The sequence below is a fragment of the Trematomus bernacchii genome, unplaced genomic scaffold (genome assembly GCF_902827165.1).
Source record: "Trematomus bernacchii unplaced genomic scaffold, fTreBer1.1, whole genome shotgun sequence".
Taxonomy (NCBI): domain Eukaryota; kingdom Metazoa; phylum Chordata; class Actinopteri; order Perciformes; family Nototheniidae; genus Trematomus; species Trematomus bernacchii.
This window is the reverse complement of record NW_022987571.1, coordinates 1,044,135-1,054,036: the sequence shown is the minus strand read 5'-3', so window position 1 is coordinate 1,054,036 and position 9,902 is coordinate 1,044,135. Positions and strand designations below refer to the sequence as shown.

Below are 9,902 nucleotides of genomic sequence, written 5' to 3'. Positions count from 1 at the left end.
GCTTTCATTTCAAATCCATTCCAGCCCATTGACATTGAACAGGTGGCAGATAAATTCCAAGAGGTGTTTACTTTGCCAAGTGGAGTTGACATGGAGATGATCGATTTGCAAAATGAGATAGAGCTAAAATGCAGGTCAAAGGAGAGTGGCTTTTGGGGACTTGTTAGCAGAGAGAAGTTTCCGCTTCTCACTGCATGTGCACTAAAAGTGAGCGCGTACTTTGGATCCACTTACTTCTGTGAAATGGCTTTTTCACAGATGAAAATAATCAAGTCAAAGTACAGGAGCCGCCTTACTGACAGATACCTGACAGACTGCCTCAGACTGGCTGTCTGTAGCTATGAGCCAGACTACAAAGCCCTCACAGACAGCATTCAGTCTCAGCCATCACACTGACTTCCATTAACAGGACTGTTTTGCTCTTTGGCATTGTGAAAGGTGATGCTGCATATTTTGGAACTCACTGCACTTAGCTCTATGCACGGATAAAGAATGTTGTTGTTAAGAATTGTGTTAAAATAACTCTTATCATGATTCCATTAGAATAAGTCACTCGTTTTTCTCAAAACATATACATTCAAACACATTATTCTATTTTCTTTTTTACATTGGAAAAACCTTGATATAAAATACATTAGTTTTGCATAACATAACATTTTTTAAATTAATTTAAAAATGTTACAACTTTTTTTACAATTTTCTTCTGTTCAGGGTCAAATTGACCTGTTCACTTAGAATCAAGCCAAATGAGTCATAAGGATTTGTATTGAAAGTATTTTATTGTAACAGCAATTAAGAGTGTGTGTGTGTGTGTGTGTGTGTGTGTGTGTGTGTGTGTGTGTGTGTGTGTGTGTGTGTGTGTGTGTGTGTGTGTGTGTGTGGTGTCTACACAGCACAGGAGGGACATGTTGTCAATGTGTGCTTTACGCAAATGTATTTTGCACAAAGCACACATGTCGTGCTGGTCTTGGTGTCATCAGACGGCTTGCACACCTGGCACCTTTTCCTCTTCCCCCCAGCGGCAACCTAGAAAGATGAGGATGAGGATTATTTACTATGTTTTTGCTGATGTTAGTGCATAGTAAGAACCACTAACATGGAGATGTAGGAACAATTGTATTCATTGCTACCAATACAAGGACTGCTCACAATGAATAAAGAACGTTCCTCCATCTCCATGTTAGTGTTTACACACACACACACACACACACACACACACACACACACACACACACACACACACACACACATTTTGGTTTCGATACCGATACCAAGTCAAGAATTGCGATTCCGATTCTTTTTCGATACTTTTCTTTTATTATTTTCATGATCAATAAAATTGTAGTTTATCTGTTAAGCGTTTTCTTACAACATGGTCTCTTCTTTATACTTGAGTTTATGTGATTTCTTTGATAGTTAACTTTATATTTTATTAACATGTAATAGTACAGTAATATAAATAATTATTGACAAAATGTACATTGCAGATGTTAGCCACATTGGTAAGTTAGCTAAAAAGATAGCCATATTAGACAGTTATCATTGCCATTAATTGCCTCGTCAAACTACGAAAACGTTCGTTTGTCACAAAATGAATTACACTTGTTTGACTTAGATTTGAGGACATGGGCTTGAGCATGATGTAATTATGTTATCTATCACATTCGCTCACCTGTCTGTCTTTAAATTCTTTAAACAGCTGTGGATGCCTGTCGGCGAGGTGCTTAGCCAAGTTGGATGTGTTGGCTCCCTTGGTTTGCAGGGACCTAAAACATTTCTTACAAAACTACAAAAATATATTTTAAAGCACTGAGTTAAAGGAACAGGGTGTTTTGCATTACAATGTAAAACTAAATATATATATTTTGTTTTTGTTTTATAATAATTAGTTGTCTTTGTAGTAGACAACACACATTTTTGCATGTCCTCACTGAGCATCATCACATATTCATTGCATATTAAACAAATAGCAATTGCCAATTATACCAACATTTTGATGCTAATATAATCATATGCGTGTGTACTTTAACTGAGAAAAAAAAGAATCTGAAAAATTACATGAATTATCTATGAAATTGCACTATTGACACACGTCCCCGAGTTTGGTTCAACCCTGTCACGCTATACATTTTACCCCCCTATTAAAATAATGGATCAGTCCATGTGACATCTGCATTGAGGGAGTGACATCACAGAAGTCTATTGAGGAAAAGGCGGCAAAGAAAGGCAAGTGTCAGTATCTTTTCTTACCTATATTTCATTTTTTAATGTCAGATTGAGATTGTCAAGCTCAACATTTCAACTCTGTTGTATGAATTAATTATAGTAAACAGTTCTTTAGGAAAACTTAAACAATAGTTGTGCAAAATACTACCATTTTATGATGTCCTTAAATTCCATGTGGTGCTATGTCTTAGCTAAACAAAGTGTCATGGCTACTTTTTGTCAAGAACTTCAACCCTGTCACATTTCTTATTATAACAGGGTTGAACTGTTGTGACAGGGTTGAATGTTTGACATTTCTTAGATTACTAAATGGTAATGTCTGTATCATTCTTAATGTTTTTTTAATGTTTAATATTTTCAGACATCACAATGGGGAAAAACAGCAGCAGAGAGGCAAAGAGAGTACAGGGCAAGAAGGAATGCAGACCCAGATAGGAGGGAGAATTATCTCAGGAGTGAGCGCAAGAGGTGGAAAAGGAATACTGAGGAGGGGAGAAAGAAAACTCAGTGATCTGAGTGACAGAGCTAAACGACAGAAGCGTAAGATGTGGAGGAAAGCTAAAAGAAGACAGAAAGAAAGGGAAGCTTTCAGCAATAGAGTGGCGAAGTCACGCCCATCTACTTCCGCCCCATGGGACCTTATTTCGGAAAAATAATGTATTGAAGTCAATGGAGAGAGAAAACTTATCTTTCGATCCCGTTTGAATTGTGCCATGAATTACACATATGATGTTTGTCAATCTTAACAAATAATTTCCATGTCAAAAAAGTCACAGTTTGTCGTAAAACTGTTGAAATATAAGACTATGAAAAATACGTAACTAGAAAGACTACAAATCCCAGAGTCGCGTAAGTGATGTCACAATTGTTTTCCTCCACTGAGATAAGAGATAGCTAAGATCAGCGCCATATAGATATAATCTATCTATATGGCGCTGGCTAAGATAAGATAACTTTAACAAGATGCCTGTGTGCTTAGTACCAGGTTGTTATTATACCAGCAATGGGTCTTGCTCGTTCTTTTGCTTCCCGTCTGATGAAAGGACCAGGAGTACTCTGGATCAAGCTAGCTAGTAGCTAGCACGTTAGTTAGCATTACAGCCTTGTCATTTTTATTAGCCTTAACATGAAGTAACATTAAGTAACCCACAATGTTAAACAGTAAGAGTAGTAGTCATATTTCGTGAACCCTTTGAAGAGTACTGTCACCGGTGTGATCATTCTATAATACACAATTTAAGCCCGGGGGAGAAATGCTAACGCTAACGCTAGCGATCTTCTCTACTTCATGCTATCTGCACAAATGGTTGACATTAAACATTAAAATGACCAGGCAGTTCAGAGAGAATCAAAGGAAGGCAGGCAGGCAGCTTTGCATGACTTTCTTCAGGACGTGTTTCATTGTGGTGATAGTGAGGGTAGTCAATCGTTTTGTTGACAAGACAGTAGTGACGGCCATCTTGGTGACGTGTGTTGTTGACCAGAGATGTAGTTCATTGAGCGTTTCACACAAACAAATGTGTTACTTCACAGTTTTACGACACATTTTATTTTTTTTGACTTGCAAAATTATCTTTTAAATTGACAAACATCATATGTGTAATTCGTGGCACAATTCAAACGGGATCGAAAGATAATCTTTCTCTCTCCATTGACTTCAATACATAATTTTTCCGAAATAAGGTCCCATGGAGGTCCACCGGAAGGGGAGGGACTTCGCCACTCTATATCAACACTCCTCCACAAAGTCCTAATATTCAGCATGCAGTGCAGCCCAGATCTGAGTCCACAAGGTCAGGGAAATATGTTGTTAGGGGTGTGTGTGTGTGTGTGTGTGTGTGTGTGTGTGTGTGTGTGTGTGTGTGTGTGTGTGTGTGTGTGTGTGTGTGTGTGTGTGTGTGTGTGTGTGTGTGTGTGTGTGTGTGTGTGTGTGTGTGTGTGTGTGTGTGTGTGTGTGTGTGTGTGTGTGTGTGTGTGTGTGTGTGTGTGTGTGTGTGTGTGTGTGTGTGTGTGTGTGTGTGTGTGTGTGTGTGTGTGTGTGTGTGTGTGTCAATGCAAGTGTTTATAATTTTGTTTAAAATATTATAGTTTGTCCATGTTAGATGTTTATATGGGCTCGAGTTTTGGGGAGACACGGGAGGTGCTGGGGCAATGGTGTGTGCTCACATACGATAAGGATTTGTATCCAGGAATAATCCTAGCCGTGGATGAAACACAAGTTCAAGTCAAATGCATGCATCGTGTCGGACCAAACAGGTTCTTTTGGCCTGTTCGTGAGGATGTGCTGTGGTATATGTTTGATGATGTGCTTGTGCTCATCCCACCCCCTAAGCCTGTGACATCACAACACATGGAAATTGAGAAAGAAGTGTGGGCCAGGCTTTCTGAATAAAGGATGAAGCAACACTTCACAAACAAATATTCAGAGTTCAATGTTATGTACTGAATATTAGTAGCCAAATTAGTAATCAAAATGAGTTACATTTTACATTATACATTTTATTAGGAATTGTTGTTACTGCTGACCATATGGACTGATTCATTCCATTCCTGTTTTTTATGAATTTGTGCTTGATGTTTTTTAAATGTAATTTTACATTGCACATTTTATTATGAATTGTTGTTACTGCTGACCATATGGACTGATTCATTTCATTCATGTTTTTGATGAATTTGTGCTTGACGTTTTTTTAAATATGATTTTAAATACTTCATGTTGTATCAAATGTTTTGATAGTTCAGCTGTAATTCAATTGAATTTCCATTTAATTGAATGCATAATCATTAATTACTCAGCTAAATAAATCCATACCATATAGAAAAATGTGTTGTCCTTTCAACCCTGTTATCATATTCAACCCCGTCATGCTGAGTTCAACCCTGTTATTTAATAGGTTTGTATTAATATTTTAGTGATATGAACTTTGAAGTGTTGTATTGTGTTTACAATGTACAAGATAATCAGACAAAAATATGAAACCTAAACAAAATTCTAAGTTGAATGCATATTTTTGATAACATTTGAAGGCCGATGTTGGATAAAGTTCTAATTATCTCCAATTGCAGTCAAATGGTGAGTATTTTTAAAAGAAAAAATCTACTTAACATAGGTGATCCTAAACAAGGGACTTCTGATGATTAAGGTTCAACAAGAAATAACTTGAATATCTTTTTGAATCATATTCACACAGACTCCAAGTTGTCTGTGACGGGGTTGAACTCCAAACAACTTTTTGTAAGAAGGAAACTCCTAGTAATTATTGGAATTGTATGCCTGAGGTGGGAAAATGTGTTTTCTCAAAGGTTTAAGTAGTCCTCTACCATATGTTATGATAAAAAATGCAATATTTTAAGGTATTTTCTTCAAAAATGCGAAGACCCAAAAGGCACCCGATTCAGAGAATCACCCACTGCAGGCACGGCTGCAGGGAGTGGAAGCAGAGCGCTGAACACACACGGCTCTTATTAAAACTGCGCTTTCTCACCGGAGTACTTTTCCCCGTCATTCTTAAAGTACCGATACTAATGAAACGGAGGAATCGTAACGTTTTTAACGGCAGGGTATCGCGGTACCTTTCAAGTATCGGTACACCGTGCAACACTAACTAACACACACACACACACACACACACACACACACACACCAGTGTTAATTTTGGCAGCTGTTTTTGATTTAGTCTTAGTCTTAGTCTTTAGACGAGGTAGGTAATTAGTTTTAGTCACATTTTAGTCATTTCTATCCTTCATAGTTTTAGTCTAGTTTTAGTCGACGAAAACTCAAAACGTGTTAGTCTAGTTTTAGTCGACGAAAACTCAAAACGTTTTAGTCTACTTTTAGTCGACGAAAACTCAAAACGTTTTAGTCTACTTTTAGTCGATGAAAAATTACATTTTAGTCAACTTTTAGTCAAAATGTTTTCTCTCTTTAAACCAATTCAGTTAGGCAAATACAGGTATCTGAAATTGTAATCAAGGTGACAGCATCAAGTGTTGAAATTCGTAAAGCAACATTTCACTCTCTTAACACTTTACTTGTGTAATATCTAGGGATGGGTATCATTAAGGTTTTCTACGGTACTGCTAGTCTTATCAATACTGCTTATCGATCCGGTACTTTAACGGTATTCTTGTATTTACTTTTTGTTATTTTTTAAAGGAAAAAACTAACAAATTGTTAACCGAATTAATTGCTTTATTTAAAATGTGAAATAAATTAAATATATATAATTATGTTAAAATATTGTACTGTACTTGAGTAAAATGTTGAGGTACTTGTACTTTACTGGAGTATTTAAATGTTTTGCTACTGTGTACTTCTACTCCACTACAGTTCATAGTTAAATGGTGTACTTCTACTCCACTACATGTATTTAATACCTTTAGTTACTTTACAGATGTGGATGAATGATGTGAAATATAATCAAGTGTTAACTCAGACTTTAGTAAATTCACAAGCTACCCTGCAGTATACAGATATATAATATATCATTCAAACTAGCTGCACCTTTACCAGCTTTGAGAACACTTTAATGATCAATCATTATAAAACATATCATATATATTATTCTGAAATGGAACAATCTGCACAATCACTACTTGTACTGTCGCTACTTTAAATATATTTTGATGATCATACTTTGACTTGAGGAACTCTTCCTACACTATGGTATTTTTTTACTTAGCGACAAGATCTGAGTACTTCTCCCACCTCTGCACACCTGATGTGATAACGTTACTCGTAATTGGGGCAACAGAGCTACGAGTTAAGGAAGTCGAAAAATTGTGCATTTCTCCGACTGAATATGACGCCTTTTGGCCGGCTGTTTGGACAGACTACTCTACTCGTGTCAACGCGCTAACGCGAAAACATGGCAAACGAGCTTTGTCCACATCGAGCCTTGTAGTGTCTCTATACTTCTGAACGCTCCGTCCCTGGCAGATCTCTGTGTGCCGCTGCAGCGTGTCTGTTAGGCCCCGCCCCCCGCACACAGAGAGACACAGGGAGATCGCTCTTCTGGAGTGAAGAGAGCGGAAATAATGATATTGCAAGTTAGAAATGTAAGATGCATTTTGACAGACAAGACGGGCAATTGGGGGAAAATATGCTGCATTTTGAATGTCCGCTAGTCCACCATTAACACCTTAGTCCCGTCTCGTCTCGTCAACGAAAACTAAATATACATTTCGTCAAATTTTCGTTATCAAGAATCTATTTTTAGCTCGTTATCGTCTCGTCTTAGTCATGTAAAAAAGGTCGTTGACGAACATTTTTCGTCATAGTTTTCGTTGACGAAATTAACACTGACACACACTTACCTCACGCATAGGAGTAGTTGGTGTAGCCCTCTCCTGGATCTCCCTCACTGTTGCAGCAGCGGCTGGGGTCCTTGGCATGTGCTGCCTCCTTTTAATATGAGGGACGACAAGTGCCTTCCCCAGCTCCTCAAGGAACAGGCGCCTCCTGTACAGCTTGGACTTGTTCCACTCAGGGAAGATCTCCGTGAAGATAACAAATGCGTTGTAGGCCGATATATCGATCAGGTTATAGAACATTACTAAAGGCCAGCGTGCCGTCATCCTTTTGGTGCTGTAGGTCCCTGTGACTTTGTCCAGGTTGTCCACCCCCCCTTTGGTGGCATTGTAGTCCAGGATGAGGTTCGGCTTATGATCCTCTCTGGTGCTGATTTCAGCATTCTTATGGAGAGTGCTCATGAGCAACACATTTTTTCCCTTTTTGGGGCAGTAAGACATTAGGGTTGTGGTGTCTGTGAACACAAACTTGGAGGATTGAGGGACCCTGTTCTTGATCACCAGCATTTCGGCAGGGAGTTCCGTTCTGTTCTTTCGTACAGTTCCAACCATTGTTAGCTTTCTCTTCAGGAGCTCCTGACCCAGGTTGTAGGACGTGAAGAAATTGTCACAAGTTATGTTGTGACCCCTGAGACCCTGTGCCATGTCGAGCACAACCCTCATGCCCTGATTCCTCTCTGGGGCTCCTCCAACTGGCTTTCCAGTGTAAACCTGCAGGTTTAGTGCATAGCTGGAGTTTGCATCACATGCTGCCCATATTTTCAAGCCATATTTTGCCGGTTTCGAAGGCATGTATTGCTTGAACGGGCAACGACCTCTGAATGCCACCAGCCTTTCATCCACTGTGACATTAGGTCCTGGGTTGTAGAGAAGTGGAAGCCGCTCTACCCACTTGTCCCACACTGTCCTTATAGCTGCCAGCTTGTCTCTCTCACGTCTGCCAGCTCTTGTGTCACGATTATCAAATCGGATCACTCTTGAGAAAATGTGGAAAGTCCCCAGAGACATTGTGGCTCGAAATATATTCCTGTCTGCGTCCCACAGGCTGGCTGTCGATTCATCCTTGGATTTGTAGACCCCAGCCAGGATGAGGAGACCCAAATACGCATGTAAATGCATTTCGTCCAGCTCCTTCCACTCTTCCCCATACACACGTATCCCTTCCAGATTGGTCATATCCAGAACGATCTTCAGCACTGTGTTCGAAATTACCAGCTCAAAAGCAGACTTGATGTCTGTGACACGAGAGACTGCCATCCTGGTGGGCCCTGGCACTGCCTTCATTATGTTTGCTGCCGATAGTGTTGCCTGGCGTCCATTAGGGGATGAGGACCACTGAATTTCACAATTTTTGGACATGAATGTCTCATCTGGGCGAATATCAGTTTCCTCATCTGATTGATCAGAATCTTCATCTTCATCGTTTACCTCAAGGTAGTCTTCATCCTCGCAAACGTTCTCCTCTATCTCGCTGTCGTGATCCTCCTCAAGGATGTATTCCATATAGCCCAGGGCTGTCCTCTCTTCACTTGAGTTTCTCATTTTGTCTGATAGTATTGTGAGTATACTGTACGTTAAGTGCAGAGTATAATGCATCCCAGTGTGGGAGGAGCTTACCCATTACACATTTGAGACTTGAACCCTCTGACCCCCACTTTCACTAGCAGGTGCGGTGTGTATTTGTGTGTTTGTGTGAGAGTAAAAAATAACAATGTATCACTTTTGAACCTTCTAGCCTCCACTTTCACTGCCAGGTGCAGGGTGTCTGTCTGTCTATCTGTCTTTTTGTGTGTGGAAAATTACGATATATATATACTGTATATCGCATTTGAACCCTCTGACCCCTTCTAGCCTCCACTTTTACTGCCAGGTGGGGGGTGTCTGTCTGTCTGTCTATCTGTCTTTTTGTGTGTGGAAAATTACAATATATATATATACTGTATATCGCATTTGAACCCTCTGACCCCTTCTAGCCTCCACTTTTACTGGTGTGTGTGTGTGTGTGTGTGTGTGTGTGTGTGTGTGTGTGTGTGTGTGTGTGTGTGTGTGTGTGTGTGTGTGTGTGTGTGTGTGTGTGTGTGTGTGTGTGTGTGTGTGTGTGTGTGTGTGTGTGTGTGTGTGTGTGTGTGTGTGTGTGTGTGTGTGTGTGTGTGTGTGTGTGTGTATTTCTGACCCCTTTTAGCCTCCACTTTCACTGCCGGGTCAGATTGACCCGAATACCATCTCTGTGATATAGACATGTAGGGGGGGGTTCCAAATGCATGACATGAACCATTTTCATTTTACTTGTTTATTACACTAATTAAGGTAAGTAGAAGAAGTTTCATACAAAAAAAATACTTGAAAGTATTTTTCGTAGATTTTCC

The 9,902-nt window shown here is 39.6% G+C and overlaps 1 protein-coding gene across 1 annotated transcript; it reads right to left on the bottom strand.

The window, feature by feature from the left end:
- Nucleotides 1–4,553: 4,553 nt before the first annotated feature.
- Nucleotides 4,554–9,039, bottom strand: LOC117479204 (piggyBac transposable element-derived protein 4-like). The gene is made up of 2 exons (XM_034126215.1): nucleotides 7,543–9,039; nucleotides 4,554–4,559 (listed from the first exon to the last, which is right to left on the bottom strand). Exons 1-2 carry the CDS (start codon nucleotides 9,037–9,039, stop codon nucleotides 4,554–4,556), a joined length of 1,503 nt encoding a protein of 500 aa, XP_033982106.1.
- Between the last annotated feature and the right edge of the window lie 863 nt (nucleotides 9,040–9,902).

Coding starts and splice junctions, on each gene's coding strand:
- LOC117479204 (XM_034126215.1), bottom strand. CDS start 9,039: ATGGAATACATCCTTGAGGAGGATCACGACAGCGAGATAGAGGAGAAC.